The sequence below is a fragment of the Dendrobates tinctorius genome, unplaced genomic scaffold (assembly GCF_039654945.1).
Source record: "Dendrobates tinctorius isolate UK_male_01 unplaced genomic scaffold, ASM3965494v1 ptg000143l, whole genome shotgun sequence".
NCBI lineage: Eukaryota > Metazoa > Chordata > Amphibia > Anura > Dendrobatidae > Dendrobates > Dendrobates tinctorius.
In genome coordinates, this window is record NW_027361810.1 from 14,001,126 (window position 1) to 14,023,769 (window position 22,644).

The window sequence follows — 22,644 nt, forward strand, 5'->3', positions numbered from 1 at the left end:
CGTTTATTTATGAAAAAAACGGAAATATGGCGAAAATTTAGAATATTTTGCGATTTTCAAAGTTTGAATTTTTATTACCTTAAACCAGAGAGTTACATGACAGAAAATAGTTAATAAATAACATTTCCCACATGTCTACTTTACATCAGCACAAATTTGGAAACAACATTTTTTTTTGTTAGGAAGTTATAAGGGTTAAAAGTTGACCAGCGATTTCTCATTTTTACAACAAAATTTACAAAACCATTTTTTTTAGGGACCACCTCACATTTGAAGTCAATTTGAGGGGTCTATATGGCAGAAAATACCCAAAAGTGACACCATTCTAAAAACTGAACCCCTCAAGCTACTCAAAACTACATTCTAGAAGATTATTTACCATTCAAGTGCTTCACAGGAGCAGAAGCAACATGGAAGGAAAAAAATAACATTTAACTTTTTAGTCACAAAAATGATCTGTTAGCAACAATTTTTTAATTTTCCCAAGGGTAAAAGTTGTTGTCCAATTTGTCCTGAGTACGCTGATACCCTATATGTGGGGGGGGACCACTGTTTGGGCGCACGGCAGGGCTCGGAAGAGAAGCAGCGCCGTTTGACTTTTTCAACCTAAAATTGGTTGGAATTGAGATTGGACGCCATGTTGCATTTGACGAGCCCCCAATGTGCCCAAACAGTGGAAACCCCCCACAAGTGACCCCATTTTGGAAACTAGACCCCCTAAGGAACTTATCTAGATGTGTGGCGAGCACCTTGAACCCCCTAGGGCTTCACAGGAGTTTATAACGCCCGGGCGTGAAAATAAAAAATCATATTTTTTCCACAAACATGATCGTTTAGTCCCCAATTTTTTATTTTCCCAAAGGTAGCAGGAGAAATTGGACCCCAAAAGTTGTTGTCCAATTTGTCCTGAGTACGCTGATACTCTATATGTGGCGGGGACCACTGTTTGGGCGCACGGCAGGGCTCGGAAGGGAAGCAGCGCCGCTTGACTTTTTCAACCTAAAATTGGCTGGAATTGAGATTGGACGCCATGTTGCGTTTGACGAGCCCCTAATGTGCCCAAACAGTGGAAACCCCCCACAAGTGACCCCATTTTGGAAACTAGACCCCCTAAGGAACTTATCTAGATGTGTGGTGAGCACCTTGAACCCCCAAGTGTTTCACTAAAGTTTATACTGCCCAGGCGTGAAAATAAAAAATCCTATTTTGTGCCCACAAAAATGATCGTTTAGTCCCCAATTTTCAATTTTCCCAAGCGTAAGAGGAGAAATTGGACCTCAAAAGTTGTTTTCCAATTTGTCCTGAGAACGCTGGTGCCCCATATGTGGGGGAAAACTACTGTTTGGGCACACGTCGGGGCTCAGAAGGGAAGAAGTGACGCTTTGGAATGCAGACTTTGATGGAATGGTCAGCGGGCGTCATGTTCCGTTTGCAGAGCCCCTGATGTGGTTAAACAGTAGAAACCCCCCACAAGTGACCCCATTTTGGAAACTAGACCCCCTAAGGAACTTATCTAGATATGTGGTGAGAACTTTGAACCCCCAAGTGTTTCACTAAAGTTTATACTGCCCAGGCGTGAAAATAAAAAATCCTATTTTGTGCCCACAAAAATGATCGTTTAGTCCCCAATTTTCAATTTTCCCAAGCGTAAGAGGAGAAATTAGACCCCAAAAGTTGTTTTCCAATTTGTCCTGAGTACGCTGGTGCCCCATATGTGGGGGAAAACTACTGTTTGGGCACACGTCGGGGCTCAGAAGGGAAGAAGTGACGCTTTGGAATGCAGACTTTGATGGAATGGTCTGCGGGCGTCATGTTCCGTTTGCAGAGCCCCTGATGTGGTTAAACAGTAGAAACCCCCCACAAGTGACCCCATTTTGGAAACTAGACCCCCTAAGGAACTTATCTAGATATGTGGTGAGAACTTTGAACCCCCAAGTGTTTCACTAAAGTTTATACTGCCCAGGCGTGAAAATAAAAAATCCTATTTTGTGCCCACAAAAATGATCGTTTAGTCCCCAATTTTCAATTTTCCCAAGCGTAAGAGGAGAAATTGGACCCCAAAAGTTGTTGTCCAATTTGTCCTGAGTACGCTGGTACCCCATATGTGGGAAAAAACTGTTTAGGCACACGGCAGGGTCGGAAGGGAGTGACGTTTTGAAATGCAGACTTAGATGGAATGGTCTGTGGGCGTCATTTTCCATTTGCAGAGCCCCTGATGTGCCTAAACAGTAAAAAAAACCCACAAGTGACATTGATTTGGAAACTAGACCCCCAAGGAACTTATCTAGATGTGCCCCAACTAATCTAATGTTTCCGGTAACGAAATTTAGTAGTGCATTGAGGTGTGGTACAATTTGAAGCAATCCTTCATACACAGGCCAGGTTTTTCGGGGCAGGTGTCGCATTGATAAATGGTGTCCTTGCGTATTCCGTTTTTGTAACACACTCGGCACCTTTTTTGCGATTTACCTCTTTTTCCAGTTTGCGGGACCTCCCCCGGGAAATGCTGACCTGGTACAATACGAGCACCTTCAGTTCCGGAAGTTCTGGGGCCCGCTCCTTCCAGAGTGCCAAACATCAGGGCCTTAACCACTACCTCCTGAAACTGAAGGTACGACGTATCGCTGGGGCATGCACATTGTGACAATAGGAATGCGTTGAGCATTGCCAATTGGACGATGTGCACGACCAGCTTTTTGTACCACGCCTTGGCCTTTCTCAAAGCATTGTACGGTTGGAGGTATTGATCGGAGCGATCAACGCCCCCCATGTTTTTATTGTACCCCAGCACACATTCAGGTTTGCTGACCTGTGCCGAGGTACCCCGTACAGTGCTGAGGGCGCTGCCATCACCGTGTATGGTGGTCAAGAGAAAGACATCCCTCTTGTCCTTGTACTTGACCACCAGCAGGTGGTCGCTACATTGGGCCCTGCTCTCACCTTTTCGGAGCATCTGCCCAAGTAGCGTCTTCGGGAGGCCTCTCTGATTTTTGCGGACAGTACCGCAAGCTGCGGTACCTCGCGCAAAGAGGGCTTTGTAGAGTGGGACACTGGTATAAAAGTTATCAGTGTAGAGGTGATAACCTTTATCCAGCAGTGGGTGCACCAAATCCCACACAATTTTCCCACTCACTCCCAGGTCAGGAGGACACTCAGGGGGTTCAATCCTGGTGTCCTTTCCTTCGTACACTCTAAACCTGTGGGTGTACCCTGAGGTACTCTCACACAGCTTATAGAGTTTGATTCCGTACCTGGCCCTCTTACTGGGCAGGTATTGACGGAATCCGAGCCTGCCCTTAAAATGGACCAAGGACTCGTCCACGCAGATGTTCCTTTGGAGCACGTACACTTCAGCAAACTTTTTGTTGAAGTGTTCAATGACCGGCCGAACTTTGAACAGACGGTCAAAGTTGGGGTCATCTCGTGCGAGACACTGTGCATTATCGTTATAATGCAGAAACTTGAGGATGGCCTGAAAACGCGCCCGGGCCATGACCATTCGGAATACTGGAGTGTTGTATAAAATATCAACACTCCAATATTGCGAAATTTCAGGCTTCTTCAGGATACCCATGTGGAGGACCAGGCCCCAAAACTTCGTCATTTCAACTGCGTCCACAGGAGACCAGTTAGTATAGGTTGAAAGCGGGTTTTGCTCCAAAAATTGCCGAGCGTACAAATTAGTTTGCTCCACCATGTGGTTAACAAAATCCTCAGAGAAAAAGACTTTGAAAAAGTCAATTTCTGTGAGGCCGGTGGTGTCAAACTTGATTCCTGATTCTGCCACAAAATCAGGAATCAGTGGCTCGTAATTTTCGGGGGGCGAGGTCCACACAGGGTCTGCTGAATCAGCTGCGGGCATGGTGGGCGCTGCCTCATCTTCTGTCCTGGAGCGTCTGCGTGGCGGTTCCGCAGGACCCGAGGAGGAAGATGAGGAGGGGGAAGAGGAAGAAGAAGAGGATGAAGAATCCGAAAAATAAAGAAAAGTCGGATCGTCATCCTCGCTATCAGTGTCGGAGGCAAGGTAAGAATATGCCTCCTCCATTGAATAGCGCTGTTGGGAGGAACGTGATGGGCGGGACATTTTTTTGTGTAAATATGGTGCTTGGGTGTACTTTATTTATAACTGTGTATGTGGTGGGGGGCTAGTGATTGGTGCACACTATCCTGTAAGAAAAAGCTAAAAGGAAATGTGGAAAAAAAAGTCTAAAACAGCAGGACCTAGATATGGTAAGTGAACGGCGTCACTTACCAAAATTCAGTGGCTGCTGGATGTGTGCACAGGGGTGTCTCAAAGGGGGGGGGGGGGGGAGGTGAAAAAGAAAAATGGAAAACAGCCGGCACGAACTTTTATAAGTGAATTGCGTCACTTATCAAAATTCAGCGGCTGCTAAATGTGCACACGGAAACGGCACAAAGGGGGGTAAAAAGAGGGGGCTGGGGGGATTGGGGTGGATGAATAGAGATCGGACAGGGATCAACAGTTAGGGTTGTAGTTACGTGGCACAAAAAGGGGAGAAGAAAATTTAAAACGGCAGGCAGGTGGCGCAAAAGTGGGGTGGAGGGGGGTGGGGGATGGGGGGATTGGGGTGGATGAAGAGAGATTGGGCAGGGGTCAGTTAGGGTTGTTGTTAGGTGGCACAAGGGGGGGGGGGGAAAAAAATGAAAAACGGGATGTGTGTGCGAAGGAAAAAAGGCGAGCACGAGTGTTGATCGGTGAACTGCGTCACCGATCAACGCTCGGTGGCTGCGCACGGAGGTGGCGCAAAAGTGGGGTGGAGGGGGGTAAAAATAGGGGGAAGGGGGATGGGGGGATTGGGGTGGATGAAGAAAGATTGGGCAGGGGTCAGTTAGGGTTGTAGTTAGGTGGCACAAGGGGGGGGAGAAAAAAATGAAAAACGGGATGTGTGTGCGGAGTAAAAAAAAGCGAGCACAAGTGTTGATCGGTGAACTGCGTCACCGATCAACGCTTGGCGGCTGCACACGGAGGCGGGCCAAAAGGGGGGGTGGAGGGGGTAAAAGGGGGGTGAGGGGGGGTAAAAGGGGGGTGAGGGGGGTAAAAGGGGGGACGGGGGAATGAAGATAGGTGGGGGGGTGAAGATAGATTGGGCAGGGGATCAGGGATCAATTAGCACTTACAGTTGTAGTTTTCTTTCTTCTTCTTCTTTCTTCTGCAGGGATTGTGATGCTACAAGCTGTGGCACCACAATACCCAGCACAGGAGCTCTTGCTGCGTCCGACCTCTCTGCAGGAATCCTCAGCTAGAGTGAGGACCCCTGCAGACAGGTTAGACAGGTCAGAGGCAGGTCAAGGGGCAGGTCACAGAGCGGTCACTTCGCTGCTGTGACCGGTCATTGGTGGGATCGAATGATTACATCGATCCCACCAATCCCTGATCTGCCTGGTGACCATGGTAACTGCCTAGGATCGGAGCTCACAGCTCCGATTCCTAGGCAGGTCATGGCCAGGTCATCAGCAGGGCACAGAGCGGTCACATGGTGACCGCAGCTGTGCCCTGTGGCTGGCGCGATCGCCGATCTAATCGATCGCGCCAACCACTTCCTGCAGGCCCTACTGGGCCTGTCCTAGGCTCTGGCCTAGGATCGGTGCTATTACAGCACCGATCCGGGCCGGTACCGGCAGGGCACAGCGGCGATATTGCGCCGCTGTGCGCTGCGATTGGCGCGATCGATTAGATCGGCGATCACGCCAATCTGGGGGCTTTTCTCCGGTGCCTGGCGTTGCCAGGCACCGGTCCTAGGATCGAGTACATCGGTACTCGATCCTAGCCTAGATTCCTGTTGTTTCAGCCAATCTGATTGGCTGAAACAAAGAGAGTTGCTGTGATTGGTTGTTCTGAATTGAACAGCCAATCACAGCTCAGAGAGGGGCGGGCCAGGGCGGAGACTGCCCGGGATGCCGAGGCCATCTATCCTGAGGTAAGATGGCATCGGCAATTTAATGCGATCACCGCGACTTAAGTCGCGATGTCGCATTAAAGGGCATGACGTAATATTCCGTCCATGGTAATTAGGTCCATGGTCACATGGACGGAATATTACGTCAATTGTAGGTAAGGGGTTAAGCTTTCCCTGCGCTTCAGAATTTTGTGGATCCGTTTCGCATTGTTTTTAAACTCTGTGTTTGATATGTTAATGGAAACCTTTAGAGATCCTGAAAACCGTGAGGAATGGGAAACATAGTATAGGAGAAAAAGTAACACTTTTTTCTTTACGGAACAAATAGGAATTATTGACTTAAAAGTGGAAAACCGAGCGCCTTCTATGATACCCTCCAATGGCATCTTTGCGGGAAAAGAAAAAGAAAAAAAAAAAATTTTGCAGCTCATTTGTAGGTGTTAGGGAGAAGCACATCGCTCTCAGGACACTTTGTGATTTCTCTTTCCAGGCGAAGCCACAAGACACTTTGGAGGTTTCCCGCTTTCTCAATGATGACTTGGCCGCTGTGGTCAGGAAGCATCCAAAGAGATTTGTTGGGCTTGGGACGCTCCCGATGCAAAGTCCGGACCTGGCGGTGGAGGAAATGCACCGTTGTGTCAAAGATCTGGGGTTCCCAGGGGTGCAGATTGGATCCCATGTGAATCAGTGGGAACTGGACTCAACAGAGCTCTATCCCGTATATGCAGTAAGTGGACGTTCTAACTAAAAAGTCACAGGACTGTGACATCCTGTGTTCGCTACTAGACTACAAAAAATACACGTTCTAATAAGGCATGCATGGCACAGAGGGACCATATAACTCTCAGAACTCAATTTATGGACATCTATTGTTTGATTTCTTTGACTGTGTGGATTGGATGGGTTGTTACTGACTTCTGGTGAGAATTTCATGTCAATAACACCTTAAGAAATATAATTACCGAGAAAATTGGTGACTTGTTGAATATTTATTTCATCCACTATAGATGCACAGTAAATGTTTGAATGTTCTATGCAGGTACTGAACACAGCAATAGTTCTGTTCTGTCTTTCTCTGTGCACTAAGAACAACATATAGCTAATCCTGCTAAATCTGATTGAATGTCTTCCTGTCTATAACTCTTTGCAGCCAAGTCCACTACATACCCTGCAGTACCACGATTCTACCTCTAGGTGTCACTAAAGGTTTTCCACACAGAGAATATTAGCTCACAGCTTTATATTTCTCCACATAGCAACATCGCCATCTAGTGGCAAAACTATTACTTACATTTACCAGCAAATGGTCTTTTCAAAAGAGGAAGAGGACTAGAACTCTAGTGCCACCTATAGAAAACAGCAATCCTAGAAGTCAATGTCGACCCTTTAACGAGCCTTATCACATGACTTAGGATTAAAGACAAAACCAGAATCTCAATTTGCAGACACTGTTTCGGGGTAATGCCACTCGTCAGTGCAAAGTGTGAGAGGCATCTGACCGGTATCCGAGGGGTAATGCTTCTCCTTGCGGAGAGTGCATTTTAAGCATACTGGCTCTCCGCGAGGAGAAACGTTACCCCTTGGTTACATTTACCAGCAAATTTACAGAAGCCCAACAATTAAACATGGAAAAAAAAATATTATGACAGACTAGCAGTTACCTTTTGTTAACAATAGTGCATTATTATTCAGTCTGCAATCTCCCTTTATTCATGTTCAGACTCCTTGATTTACAGTTTGCAGCCTGACCACATTTCTGATTTTTCTCAAGTCTCTCTTTTTACCTGTAATATAATCTGGATGTGAGGTCTGTGTGTCTCGCCCAGTAATATAGGCTGGATATGAGGTCTGTGCCTCTCCCAGTAATATAGGCTGGATGTGAGCTCCATGTGTCTCTCCCAGTAATATAGGCTGGATGTGAGGTCTGTGTGTCTCTCCCAGTAAAATAGGCTGGATGTGAGGTCCGCGTGTCTCTCCCAGTAATATAGGCTGGATGTGAGGTCCGCGTGTCTCTCCCAGTAATATAGGCTGGATGTGAGCTCTGTGTGTCTCTCCCAGTAATATAGGCTGGATGTGAGGTCAGTGTGTCTCTCCCAGTAATATAGGCTGGATATGAGCTGTGTCTCTCCCAGTAATATAGGCTGGATGTGAGGTCCGCGTGTCTCTCCCAGTAATATAGGCTGGATGTGAGGTCCGCGTGTCTCTCCCAGTAATATAGGCTGGATGTGAGCTCTGTGTGTCTCCCAGTAATATAGGCTGGATGTGAGGTCAGTGTGTCTCTCCCAGTAATATAGGCTGGATATGAGCTGTGTCTCTCCCAGTAATATAGGCTGGATGTGAGGTCCGCGTGTCTCTCCCAGTAATATAGGCTGGATGTGAGCTCTGTGTGTCTCTCCCAGTAATATAGGCTGGATGTGAGGTCAGTGTGTCTCTCCCAGTAATATAGGCTGGATATGAGCTGTGTCTCTCCCAGTAAAATAGGCTGGATGTGAGGTCCGCGTGTCTCTCCCAGTAATATAGGCTGGATGTGAGGTCCGCGTGTCTCTCCCAGTAATATAGGCTGGATGTGAGCTCTGTGTGTCTCTCCCAGTAATATAGGCTGGATGTGAGGTCAGTGTGTCTCTCCCAGTAATATAGGCTGGATATGAGCTGTGTCTCTCCCAGTAATATAGGCTGGATGTGAGGTCCACGTGTCTCTCTCAGTAATATAGGCTGGATGTGAGGTCCGCGTCTCTCCCAGTAATATAGGCTGGATGTGAGCTCTGTGTATCTCTCCCAGTAATATAGGCTGGATGTGAGCTCTGTGTGTCTCTCCCAGTAATATAGGCTGGATGTGAGGGCTGTGTGTCTCTCCCAGTAATATAGGCTGGATGTGAGGGCTGTGTCTCTCCCAGTAATATAGGCTGGATGTGAGGGCTGTGTTTCTCTCCCAGTAATATAGGCTGGATGTGAGGTCTGTGCGTCTCTCCCAGTAATATAGGCTGGATGTGAGGTCTGTGTGTCTCTCCCAGTAATATAGGCTGGATGTGAGCTCCATGTGTCTCTCCCAGTAATATGCACAAAAGGAAATTTTCTGCTCACCCCTCTTCACTCCTTATCACACCTCCGACGCACGGAAACACCCTGACCCGGGTGTATAGTGCATGCACAACATAGAAAAAGATTTTCCAGCGTCTCCAGGAGATAAAACAACAATTGCTTTATTGAAAATATAAAATCTTCTTACCATCAAGTAAAAACAACATAAAGAGGCATATGGAGGGGAGCACTTTCCTACGCGTTTCACCCTGAAAGGGCTTAATCATGGAATGCGTAAAGAAGGTCTCCAAACAGATATTTAAGTGCAAAACATGTCAAGGAAACAGGTGATTCAATTAGGTGAAAAACACACCCATTACATTTAACATAGACAAAACCAAATTTGAAAAAAGTGTACAATGCATGGAAACCAACACATACGAAGGGTATAATAATAAAAAGATCATAAAAAAAAAAAAAAAAGTGAAAAAAAAAATAAATAAATAAAACATTTTTTATAAAGAAATTTTTCTTACTTGATATATCACATATAAAGCAGTTAAAAAACCATATAGGTATTTAAAGGAAGCCATAATGTACTCTGATAGCGTTATTACAAGGATCTTATAATTTGCGGACAATTTGTACGTAGCATGTTATCAAATGGTGGGAATTGATTGCATTACAACAAACGGAAAGAAAGAGAAAAATACTGCAGCAAAAAAAACAAATAAAAAAACATTGTTTCATTCATTTACAATTTTCTTTCAAAGATATATATGTACATATATATACCCTGTGTTAAGTACCCCTCGTATATCCAACTGTGAAAATGTCTAAGTTATTTACTGGAGAGAAAAAAAAAACAAAAAAAAACAAAACCACACATTTGAATGGCATGAACAAGAGAAAGAGATACCTAAGAATACTGCATGATTAGATCTCTCCTCTTGTTCATACCATGCGGTATTCTAGTGCCCAATTTATAAATCCGGAAAGACTCTCGATTGAGAATCTTTCTACGATGGTCCCCTCCCCTGACTGGTTTGTAGACCTTTTCAATGCCAGTGAATGTGAGAGAATCGAGGCACCTATTATGAATAGTAATAAAGTGCCTCGAGACTGCAGAAACATTCACAGTAATATAAGCTGGATGTGAGGCCTGTGTGTCTCTCCCAGTAATTTAGGCTGGATGTGAGGTCTGTGTGTCTCTCCCTGTAATATAGGTTGGATGTGAGGTCCGCGTGTCTCTCCCAGTAATATAGGCTGGATGTGAGGTCCGCGTGTCTCTCCCAGTAATATAGGCTGGATGTGAGGTCCGCGTGTCTCTCCCAGTAATATAGGCTGGATGTGAGCTCTGTGTGTCTCTCCCAGTAATATAGGCTGGATGTGAGCTCTGTGTGTCTCTCCCAGTAATATAGGCTGGATGTGAGCTCTGTGTGTCTCTCCCAGTAATATAGGCTGGATGTGAGCTCTGTGTCTCTCCCAGTAATATAAGATGGATGTGAGCTCTGTGTTTCTCTCCCAGTAATATAGGCTGGATGTGAGGTCTGTGTGTCTCTCCCAGTAATATAGGCTGGATGTGAGCTCCATGTGTCTCTCCCAGTAATATAAGCTGGATGTGAGGCCTGTGTGTCTCTCCCAGTAATATAGGCTGGATGTGAGGTTTGTGTGTCTCTTCCAGTAATATAGGCTGGATGTGAAGTCTGTGTGTAGTTAGAGTGCAGCTGTCTTCATTAACTCCTGAACTTATTTCCTCTGCATGGGTGTTCTACCTTACCCATAGTCTTTTGTTTCCACCTTCCTTGAGACTATCGATACTTTCTCCCATCTCCACACCAAGGAGGTCTATGTACAATCCCTTTTGTGTTGTTTTCTCTAAGGCCTCATTTAGGTACATGTTTTTGGGTAAGCTGGATCCATTTTCCATTCGTTCTTGATCCATATATCATTCTTTTTTTCTTGTGCGCAAAAAAAAAAAAAAAAAGAAAAAAATTGGAAGCTTTTCCAACCAATTAAATGATACAAACCTGACAGCACTCAGATCAGATGGCACAGCGATACATGTGACATCCATTTTTATCATGGACGATTTGGATCTACAAATCAGATCAAAAATGAACATGTCAACTTTAATGTGCTGAAGATCAGTCTGAAGAAATAAAATATAAAACCCAAGATGATCTTCGATCATAACGGCTTTGTGTTATACGTGAACGTGAGAAACAGATGTGTGAATCAGGCCTTACAACGCAGGAAGGGAGGAGAGCAAGTGAGAGTCGTCAGCACCGGATGTTAATATTTTTGGCAGAGCACTCGGCCGTGGCCATATAGTATAACTTTCTTATTGAAATTTATGAAAATACCGTAATTTTGATTTAGAAAATAAATTAACCTAAAAAAAAATTCCATGAAAAAGGTTTATCTTGTCTTTAAAAATAGTTCTGACACGTCTCCTATTTGCTAATATCTGTTCCAGGCAGCGGAAGAATTAAACTGTTCTATATTTGTTCACCCCTGGGACATGCAGATGGACGGAAGGATGTCCAAATACTGGCTTCCCTGGCTGGTGGGTTAGTATTTGTAACTACTGAGTCTTTTCATTGTTTTAATGTAAACAATAAAATAAAAAACAAACATTTAAAGATGACTACTACTTGGAATGTGCCACATTGTTGTGAAAAGCATAAGGCAATTGCTGGGTGAAGTATGTCATATTAGCTTATGTTCACACTTTGCTGCAGCCAAAACTTGATCTCTTGGCAGAAAAAAAAAATGCAACTTTTATTTTTTTGCGGCTTTTTCCAGGATCCCAAACTTCAGCATAGCATTTCCCTTGCAGACATGAACAATACAAGGTGTAAAACATATTTTGGGGGGGAAGGCAATTTGATAAAACTTGCACTATGCACGGATAAAGCACGCTGACAAAACGCTACTAGCCCGTGAGCATGCACAGATAACACTTTATCCAAGCACGCCTGCTCATGACTACTTGTGAGGTATCAAGCAGCTTGGTTAAAAGTTGGGAAAAGAGGTTTTTAAATCCAGCAAAGTAAATTAAAAGTACTTTATTGTGACTTCATTAAAATAATAGCATGGACATAAAAAATAAATATTTACCGACGCGTTTCGAGTCTGGCTGACTTAATCATTTAGTTGGACTCAAAATGCGTCGGTATAGTTTTTTTTTTACGCCCATGCTACTATTTTAATGTTGTCACAATAAAATATTTTTGCTTTTAATTCACTTTGCTGGACTGAAAAAACTCTCTTTTTACAACGTTAAAAAAAAAAAAAAAAAAGTTGTTTATGTCTGAACAAATAGTGACTATTCTGGGGAAAAAAAAGCTTGGAGTCAGGAGAAACTGAAGGATTGCTTTAAAAAAGTAAAAAAAAAAAAAAGAAAAGAAAAAAAAAAAAAAAAGGTGCAATTAACTTAAAAAAAAATAAATAAAAATACTAACATCCCCCGCTCATGTGAGGATACCAAGACATTAATGGGTTTCACATCTTCCTGCACCCACATTGCAAAAACTGATAGCTTTTTTTTGCATTTAATCATTGCTTTCTGTGAATGGAAAAAAAGCTGTAAAAATGCAGGAAGAATTGACAGATTTAAAAAACGCAGATGTTTTCCAATTCGGTTATGAAAAAGCAACAAGCTTGTGGACGAGGTTTCTGAAATCGCATAGCTTTTGCCGATACTGTAAAACGCTGCTTTTATTTTGCATTAAAAAAAAAAAAAAAAAGGTAGAAAGAAAAAACTCTGCTGTGAAAACGCAACATGTGAACATAGCCTTATTAAACCCTCCTTACCCAGTCTCAAATACTGAATTCACGGTATGACCAGCTCGCAAGAACAGCGGAAAATTGAATATAAAGCTTTGCGCAGATCACTTTATAGCAAACCATAACCCCTGTGCATAGGAAGCGTGGGATTAAGGTACCCAATTCAGCACTGCACAACGCCACGTGAATAAGTTTACAACTGCATAGGCCACTATGTGTAGTGGAAAAACATCACTACCGTTGGAGCATCTGTCCTCCAGACACAGCGCCACACCTGTCAATAGGTTGTGTTTGGTATTGCAGAACTCAGATCTTTTAAAAAGGGATTGAGCGGTAATACCACACACAACCTGCGCAAAAGTGTGGCATCGATTTTTTTTTTTTTTTTTTTTTTTTTTTTTTAGAAAAAAAGCAGCCATGTTTTTGTAATCCTTGACCTGTGCTGTTTTATGTTAGGGATGCCCGCGGAGACCACGACTGCTATTTGCTGCATGATTATGGGTGGAATATTTGAAAAGTTTCCAAAACTTAGAGTTTGCTTTGCCCATGGAGGTAGGTCACTTACTCATCTGACATACTCCCATTTTCAGTCTATGGCCTAATAGGCTTTCATGGTAGGATGGGAGTTGTAGTTTTGCAAATGCTAGAACTGAACTTTGTGTTTTTTAGGGGGAGCCTTCCCATTTACAGTGGGTCGTATTGATCACGGCTTCAATGTGCGCCCGGACCTCTGCGCCGTTCAAAATACGGTGCCTCCTCGGAAATACCTTGGTGCTTTCTACATAGATTCCTTGGTACATGATCCTCGGGCATTAGAATTGCTTGTAGACATAATAGGAGAGGTGAGTTACAAGTAAAGACTGGGTCATCATCCACCAACGTGTAGGGTCACACGACTGTATTGCAGCTAAAATTTCTCATCCGTGGTTCTTGCGCTCTGGACTAATTCCCTCGCGGTCCTCAGTATGGTCGGGGGATTGGCGTTGGTAATTACACCAACAAGCAAGCCATGAGGCTTGATCACTGTCAGGAGCCCGGTCCAGTGTAGAACTACACGTACCAGGCGTAGTATCCAGAGAACAAGCAAGAATAGACAGGAAACAAGGCCTAAAGTTGGGATCAATAAATAGTAATATGAACGCAGAGGAACCAAAGTTGGGAAGGATAAACCTCAATCACGAGGCAATGTAGGACAGAGCAGCGGCTACATCTCATGTTCTCCGGTTGCCTTTCCAATGTGTCACTGCTGGGACGCCATAATAGTACACAGAGCGTAGCACGCAAGTCATGATCTTGGAGGAAACTTCTGTGCCAATTCTTTCTCCAAAAAAAAAATAAATAAATAAAAATCACACCTTGCTCAATTATTTCATGGCTGTGAACGATGCAAGAGAGATGGTGGTAAGACATCTTTACGCAGAACACTCACTGAGTTCAGAGCTTACAGGTCCATAAGTGAGAAGTCAAAAATAAGTAGCAACATGGAGGTCAACTTTAAAAGGATCAGCAAGTATTTATTCCACTACAGAGGTGCACAGGGCTTACGCCTTATATTTAGCTTTTTTTTTCCCCAATCTCACTTTCAGGACAAGATTCTGTTAGGAACGGACTATCCCTTCCCCCTCGGAGAACATAAACCTGGTCTCTTGATTGAGTCAATGGAACACTTTGATCAAAAATTAAAGGTAAAGAGGTTCACTAAATTATAAGGACCGTCTTATGCTAAAGGTGCAGTCAGACGACCGCATAAAGCGGACCGGGATCAGAACGCAGTGCACAGACTGGCCGGCGGCTCTCCGTACCGGAGCGTGACAGCGTCATGCATTTCTATGCAGCCGTCACGCTCGGGTCGGGAGAGCCGCCGGCCAGTCAGTGCACTGCGTTCTGATCCCGGTCCGCTTTATACATCCGTCTGACTGCACCCTTAGCGCCTCCCCAGAAGCCCAAAGATCATGTTCCTCTGTCTGTGGACTTTCTATGTTCATCATCCACATCTGTACAGTGTAGCGTGGGAGGTGAGAAATGCACATTTCTGATGCAGATCCAGTTAAAGGATATGGACTTTCATTTCTAAAAAAGGTGTATTTTGGGCAAAATCTAATTCTTGCAATTGGTTTTCCTGAAGCTTTTTGCTCGGGTTCTCTTTTACAGGCCCTTTGTTTCCCTGTCCATTGCAGTCTGGAAAATGAGTTAACTGAGGATCTGTTAGTAAGCCCATTTTGACGGGGGAGTCTGCCTTTTCAAAAAAAATTTTTATTAGGGAATTTTTACAGTATAGGGGATAATGGGTCAGGAAAGCAACCAAACAAAGGAAAAGAAGAAAGGGGTTAGTGAGGTAGAGGGGAGAAGGAAATTGAAGAGCATCTTAACATAGTTGCACCACAACAATTAACATACCAAGTGCAAAAACAACATACAATAAAGTATAGATTAAAAGTATTCTGGCAAAGTAATAAGACATCAAATAAAGAGGCTTTTCTTGCTTGGAGAAAAAATTACGTTCCAAGCGGACCATTTGGAGTAATATTTAGGTAGAGAGTTATTCTTTAAAGCGAATGACATTTCAAAGGATTTAGGAGAGAACATAATATCAGTGGTGTCAGAAATAGAGGGAATATCCATCAATTTCCACTTTGATGCAATACAAGTTTTTATGACAGAAAAAATATGTAAAGAAAACTTGTCTAATCTTTTAAGGGAGGTCATCAGCTTCCAGAAAAAGGAGCGCCAATTGGGGAGAAATTTTGACGTCAGATTCCTTTTTATTCAATATTTATTTTACTCATTTATATAGCGCCATTAATTCCATAGATTTATCGGGAAATGCGTTTAAGTCTAGCGGGCGTGAAGAACCACTTAGATAAAATTTTAAAAACTTTTCATGTAACTTTGCGGTAAATAGAAGATTTGTACGCTAGTTCCACCGCTTTTTCCCCCCATTTATCTAGGAGGAAAATTATTATTTAGATCTTTTTCCCCAGCTCTAGATATAATTCAGTTTTTCAAAAGAGACATCAGAGTTAAAAATTTAATAGATATTCTTCATATTCCAAATGGAATTGTTCATAGGATTCTCTAGATGAGGAACAATTTCTCTTGAAAGGGTCAAAGGGAAAGTGAACTTATTTCTAATATACTTCCTTAACTCTAGAAAGTGATAGAATTCTTCGTCAGGAAGATTGTACAGAGTTTACAATGACTGAAAGTTTATAATCGAGTCTAATTTAGGCCCCTCTATAAAAGTGAAGAACACTCTATAATTCCAAACTTTCCCCATTTTTCACATGGAAAATTTGGTAAAGCAGTATGAAAAATTGAGCTAGGAAGTTTGTTGGGATTAATGTTACATTTATTAGCTTTTGAGATACAGCTTTTTCCAAAGTGAGATAGTAGATTTCATCAGAGTGATTAGGCAAAGGAAGAGAGGGATCCAATTAATGGGATATTATCACCGATGATAAAGCAGCGCTGTAACCATAATCCACATCAAACTTTGACGTGGTCTTAAGCCACTTGACAGGAACTCAGAAGAAGATGGATAAAAGAGATACAAGCTCCTGGACCGGATGAGCTCGCCAACATGTTCTCAGTTTACTCATTCTCTAGCTGCAATGTATGGAGAACACACTGCCTGAAAAGGCAAAACATTGAAACATTTTTTTCATAAAACAACACTACAAAAATTATTTTTAGCCCAAAATACATTCAATTAAGTTATAATAAAAGCGCCATTTCCCCCCATCCTCCTAAGGTGTTCAGAACTTACAAACCTGAGGAGCATAAATAATTAGGAACTGAATGTGTAGGAGATTCTACTTCGTGCCCCCACTATACTAATCTTTAGTCTTTACAAGGGGGCATTGCTCCTGTATTATTATTGCTGTTTTTATTGTATTATTTTCTATAATTTTGTAAGACTTTTCTTTTTTTTTTTTCCAGGATAAGCTTTTGGCTGAAAATGCGTTGAATTTCCTCAGGCTTAACAAATCTGATTATGAATGAGGGGCGGCCCAGCAAGTCTTATTTATAACTAACTGGATTTCCTTCCCTCTTATAGAAAGACACAAGATGATATGATGTATTCCAGCTCTGCTACATCTGGACAGTCTGTATGGCACTATGCCAATGGTGAGGAAGATGCCTAAAGGCAATGAGACCAGATCGCACCTGATGGCTTCTCTCTAAAGTTTTCCACTTAGGTCTATTGTATACAAAGCGTGTGAAACTGAAATGTACAATGAAAAAAAAAAGAAGGCACCAGGTATTTTCAAGAAACAGAAATAAATGTAACTTTCTAAAAGCCTCATCATGAGTGTAAACAAGATCAAAGCAACAATAGGACAGATCATGGTCGCTCCCAGGGCGATCAGTTCACAGTCCTGAAGATATTGGAGGCTCTCGGATAGTCGGGATGGTTTCCCGCCAATTTATCAGAGCTATTGGAAGTATTCCTGCAACACTTTATTATTGTTAAAACCATTAAAAAAAAACAAGAATATTTTCTTTAAAAGGGAAGACGTGGCTTTGACTGAGAAACCACAATGGGTGTGAAATGTTTTCCCTTTTACTGATTAGTTTACGATTAAAAAAAAAAAAAAAAAAAAGAAACTGGGTGTTTTATGAGTTTACTGGAATAGCGCTTCTGTTTTTGCATATATCCTTAAAAGTAATTAATTACACCAGTGCATCCATCACAAAATAAAACAACTTTGCAAATTCACTTGTTAAGAATCTCCATTCTGTAAACAGAACCTGTCGAGTCTTCGTAGTAAACCCAGTGTGGTTTGATCCTGCAGCCAGGTACGGACTGGGGCTGAAATTCAGCCCTGGCATTTGAAATCACGCAGGTCCATGCTGACCCCAAGCACCAGATGGGGATATATTACCACAAATATTACCCTGGATGGAGGTAAGCAAGATTTACTACAAGACCCATATTTCTAATGATACCTGTAACCTGCTGGGGTAAGTAGCGGAGTCAGCGACTTTGTGCTCCTTCACAACTTTTAACAGTATGGGTGTCTTTAGAACACCGATTCTGCTACCATCGTAGCAGACAAGGCGGCCCACGACCAGACAGGCCCTTCTGGCATTGCCAGTCCTGCTCTGCAACCTATAGGGAGAACAAACTCCTTGCAGATGTTTTCCCTGGTGGGATTTAAACCCAGAACCTACTATCTGACTCGTTTTCATGTATACACAGGGTATTAAATGGGTTGTCAACAATTGAAGAAAAAATTTGTCCCTGGTTGCATTTTTTTTTTTTTTTTAATGTGCTTTACTCTCTGTCCCTGGATCGAGCGGCGAGTCTCCACCGCTGCTGCCGGTGTCAGTAATTGTCTCTAGTGCTGATGTCACGTCAACAGCCAGTGATTGAGCTTAGTGGCCCATGTAGATGATTAGCTGCAGCGCTCCTGACAATAACAAACCCAGAAGCAGCGGTGGAGACTCAGCAGTGGACCCAGGGAGTAAAGAGCAGTCCAGTCATTTTTTTTAGCAACAAACTGTGCCCATAGAATGGGATACTCTGAAAGCGGACAACCCCTTTAAGAAGCATTGTAAAAGAGTAACATGAGTGCAGGAGCAGGGTTCCTCATCTACAACCATGGAGAAACACAATCCTGCATGAGAGCTGCATCCACCAAAATGGGAGAGAGATTTTTACACAAGTACTAGCTAAAGAGCCCGGCATTGCCTGGGCATAGTAACTGCCATCCTGCTCTATCCCACCGCCATTCCACTGTCTCCCTTCGAAGCCCAGCTCTTCACTCGCCAACCAGCATTTCCCACAGCAGCCCCACTCTCCATCCACCATCCCGCTCTCTCCCTCAACAGCCTGTCTCCATTGGCCATCCCCGCTGTCTCCTTCCGCAGCTCTCAATCCACCGTCACTCTCTTTCCTTCCGCAGCCCCACTCTCCAATCACAATCCCGCTCTCCACTCGCCATCCCTCTCTCCCTCCACAGCCCCGCTCTCCACTCGCCATCCCTCTCCCTCCACAGCCCCGCTCTCCATGCGCCGTCCCATCCCTCCGCCGCCCCGCTCCCCATTCATATCCCGCTTTTCCCCCTCACAGCCCCGCGATGCGCACTTTCCCTCTGCAACCCCGCTCTCCATCCGCCAGTGGGTGGGGCTATGTGGAGTGGGCGTGGCTTGATACACACATACATATATTTGCAATATTGCTTCAGTTTTTTTCTTCCTTTAGATGCACTGGAGTCGGCTGGGTGGATCTGCATTTGCCAGCTGTACACAATTTCTCTAATAACTGACAGCAAGCAGAGATCCGGTCAGTGATGGAGGATTTCTGTGCAGTCGGACGCTCAGTGTTTCTCGCGCTTTAGGCGAGCTGCGCTGTGACAGATGCCGCAGTGTTTTCATACATCTGCAGTATTTATCCCAGATCAGCAATTACGCCTCCAATTTATAGGAATTAATTCCCGACTGAAAGGTTAAATAAACAGCGTTCGTGCGTCTCGCCTTGATTGACGCTATTATTTCTTATAATGAAACCAGCGATTGTTACTGACAATCAACATAATGAAGCCGCGCAGCCCCATAGTATTATCACATTACTGGGACTGCTGTGCAGCCTTACTGACGAGATTCTCCTGCCAGCAGTCACTGTGTACATCGCATACCGGGGAGGCAGTGACAGCCTGCATCGAATCTGGCGGCGGCAGTCACCGCCTACATCGTATCGGGGGGGAGGAAGTGACCGTCTACATCGTATCGGGGGGGAGGAAGTGACCGTCTACATCGTATCGGGGGGAGGAAGTGACCGTCTACATCGTATCAGGGCGAGGAAGTGACCGTCTACGCTGCATCTGGGGGGCGGAAGTCATTTCTACATTGTATCCGTCAAAGGCAGTTACTGTCTGCATCATATTCGGCTTTGGCAGCAACTGTCTACGTTGTATCCAGCAGTGACAGTCACTTTCTTCATTGTATCCACCAAGGAAAGTGACTGTCTACATCGAGAGGCAGTCACTTCTTCATCGTAACCGGCAGAGGCAGTCACTTCATCGTATCCACGCTATATTGCATAGCAAAAAGCTTTGATAAAATATTCAGTTCTCATGCAAAGTTTTCTTTTCTATTTTTTTTTTTTTTGCAGTCTTTTAACCTCAGTGATAAGTTTGGTGCATTTTCATGAGGAATCCACATCAAAGAAGCGACATGTCACCTTTCTTTTCTAAACTACATTGTTTCTAACCTCATCAGAAAAAAAACATTCACTGTTTGAAAAGCAATGTTGTTTTCCCACTGATAGAAAAAGTATTCAAAAGTTTAAGTAGATGTCTTTCAACTTGAAATAGCCATGTAAAAAAAACTCAGGGCAAGTCATACAGAAGATTTTAATGAGGGTTTTAAAGCAGAATCCTCTCCAAAATCCAATTAAAAAAAAAAAAACCCTCATATCTGAACGGTATATTCACACCTAGTTTTTTTTATGTGGAATTGAAGTGGATGCATTTACAAATCCAATGTGAATTGTTGTGTTGTTCCCCACATGGGTTTTTTCAGACTAAAAAAATAAAAACACCTCAAACAACATAATTAAAACGCTAAGTGGTTTCTGGCTTCTATTCTCTCATGATTTTAAAATGGGAGGTCTTTTTCTCTTTCAGCCACTAGATTTAGAACTTTTTTTTTTCCAGGCAGAAACTCCTTAAGCATTGAAAAGCTAATGAAATAAAAAAACAAAAAACAAACATAAACATCATTTGCAACACAGAAGTCTTCCAATGAAAAGGATAGAAGGCTCAAAACAAAGACTGTTCAAAGCCCTTTTTGATGTGGATATTGAAACTGGATCTGAACACATAGATTTAGCTGTGCACCTTTTTTTTTTTTGTTTGCTTTGTTTTACATTTACCAGTTTTACATACAATCTAACAACTTTTTGAAAAGCAGAATAAAAAAAATAAACGAGGTGTAAATTTGAAGCAGATGCCTCTATGACATTGGCACTTCTTACTCCAGCAAGGTCAGTGGATTGCTAATGAAAAAAAATGGTTAACAGAGAAAAAAAACAAAAAATAATTATACACACACACACACTAGATAAGGCAAAACAGATTATGTTATGGTTCCGATCGGGAACTTTCTAATTATATAGCTAGAGGGCCATTTATATGGATACACCTAAATAAGATGGGAATGGTGACAGTTTTCTTGCGTAGGGCGTCTTGCACTGAAATCTGCAGTGACCCGGGTACTGCGTTCACCAGACATCAACACAATTTCTATCCACTCCTCACGTGTTAACCTCTGTGACATGTCAATGGCTGTAAACAAAGAGAAACTTGTAAATAACTCATGAAAGAATAAAGTTACATTAAAACCAAGCACACCATTGTTTTCCTTGTGAAATTCTCAATAAGTTTGATGTGTCACATGACCCTCTACCCATTGGAAAAAAAGTTGGGCCCAAAATGTCCAACTTCAAAATGGCCGCCATGGTCACCACCCATGTTGAAAAGTTTCCCCCCTCCCATATACTAATGTGCCACAAACAGAAAGTTGATATCACCAACCATTCCCATCTTATTTAGATGTATCCATATAAGTGGGCCACACTGTATTATATATATATTAATTTTTTTCATTATTATTGTTTATTTTTTTACTTTGTCAAGGTTCAGGCAATATATAGTTCACACTACTATGTAACACTTTTGGGTATAATACACCAAGCGGCTTAGAGAAATATTAATAAAATGTGATTTTAGGTATAACTAATAAACAAGCCAATAATTTTTTTTTACCGGTGTGCAAGTAATAGTGATTTAAATCACTAGGAATTAAAAATAATGGAGTTGCCAGGAACTGATACACCCTTAAGCCCCCGTCTCACATAGTGAGATCGTTCACCGATTTTGTGACACAACAGCGATCTCGCCTGCGATCTCGCTACGTGTGACACATAGCGACGATCGGGCCCCCGCTGCGATGTCACTGATCGTGCTCGAATGTCCTGGGCCATTTTTTGATCGCTGGTCTCCCGCTGGCCGGCATGCATCGCTGTGTTTGACAGTGACAAAGACGAACAACCTCAATACTACAGGTCTGAGAGACAGGGTCCCAACGACAGACGTATCGTTCCGTATCGTTGCTGCGTCGCTGGTGAGATCTGACTGTTCAACATCTCACCAAGGACCACGTGCGCCGCCAAGTGTGACGGTACCCTAAATTAGATAAAAGACATACAACATAGTCTCAAGATACATTGAAAAGCACTACATTATATATATTTTTGTAAATGGATGGTATGGACAGGATCCTTTTTGGCCCATTTTCCACTTGTTCGTATATTCTCCCCTACCTAACCACAGGTTGGCACCGTAATAGACGCCTAATGGCGCACAGCTCAACGTAGGCTGATCCAGGCGCGGACATATCATTGGTGCAACAGGGGCCCTTAGAAGTCGGGGGGGGGGGGGGGCACAGCCGCACCCAAAGCAGGGATAACTGTACATTATGAGGAGCTAATGGGCTGCAAACGGCCCTTATACTGTTCTTGCACAGGGGCCTCTTCCGTCTGTGACCCTATTGTCCTCCCTGCCTCTAGATCACTATATAATGGATGGTCAGAAACAGATACAAAACTTCAACATCCCATAAGTGAATATAATATACTAGACAAAAAATGCCACAAGCGCTAATACTGCAAAGACAACCGGGTAATGTACAGACGCCACACAAAATGCTGTAACAAGCGATCACAGTGTCACATCTATCCCAAAATGGTATCAATTAGAACGTTGCCATGCCCAGCTAAAATGAAAGCTGTCACACAGCCCCATGGACTGAGAAGTGAAAGATCACAAATCACAACCCACCTTTTTTTTTTGTAGCATGTCTGAATTTTTTTCCCACCATTAAAATGATAAAACAAATCTGACACGATTGG

At 43.2% G+C, this 22,644-nt stretch overlaps 1 protein-coding gene across 2 annotated transcripts in view; it reads left to right on the plus strand.

Annotated features, from left to right (window-relative positions):
* Positions 1-17,448, plus strand: part of ACMSD (aminocarboxymuconate semialdehyde decarboxylase) — a 68,297-nt gene extending 50,849 nt beyond the window's left edge. For both annotated transcript variants that reach the window (XM_073545534.1, XM_073545532.1), the window contains exons 5-10: positions 6,409-6,645; positions 11,416-11,509; positions 13,185-13,280; positions 13,398-13,570; positions 14,315-14,413; positions 16,668-17,448. In XM_073545534.1, coding sequence (XP_073401635.1) covers positions 6,409-6,645; positions 11,416-11,509; positions 13,185-13,280; positions 13,398-13,570; positions 14,315-14,413; positions 16,668-16,730 — 762 coding nt within the window. In that variant the 3' untranslated portion in view covers positions 16,731-17,448. The remainder of the gene's footprint in view (positions 1-6,408; positions 6,646-11,415; positions 11,510-13,184; positions 13,281-13,397; positions 13,571-14,314; positions 14,414-16,667) is intronic.
* The last annotated feature ends 5,196 nt before the right edge of the window (positions 17,449-22,644 follow it).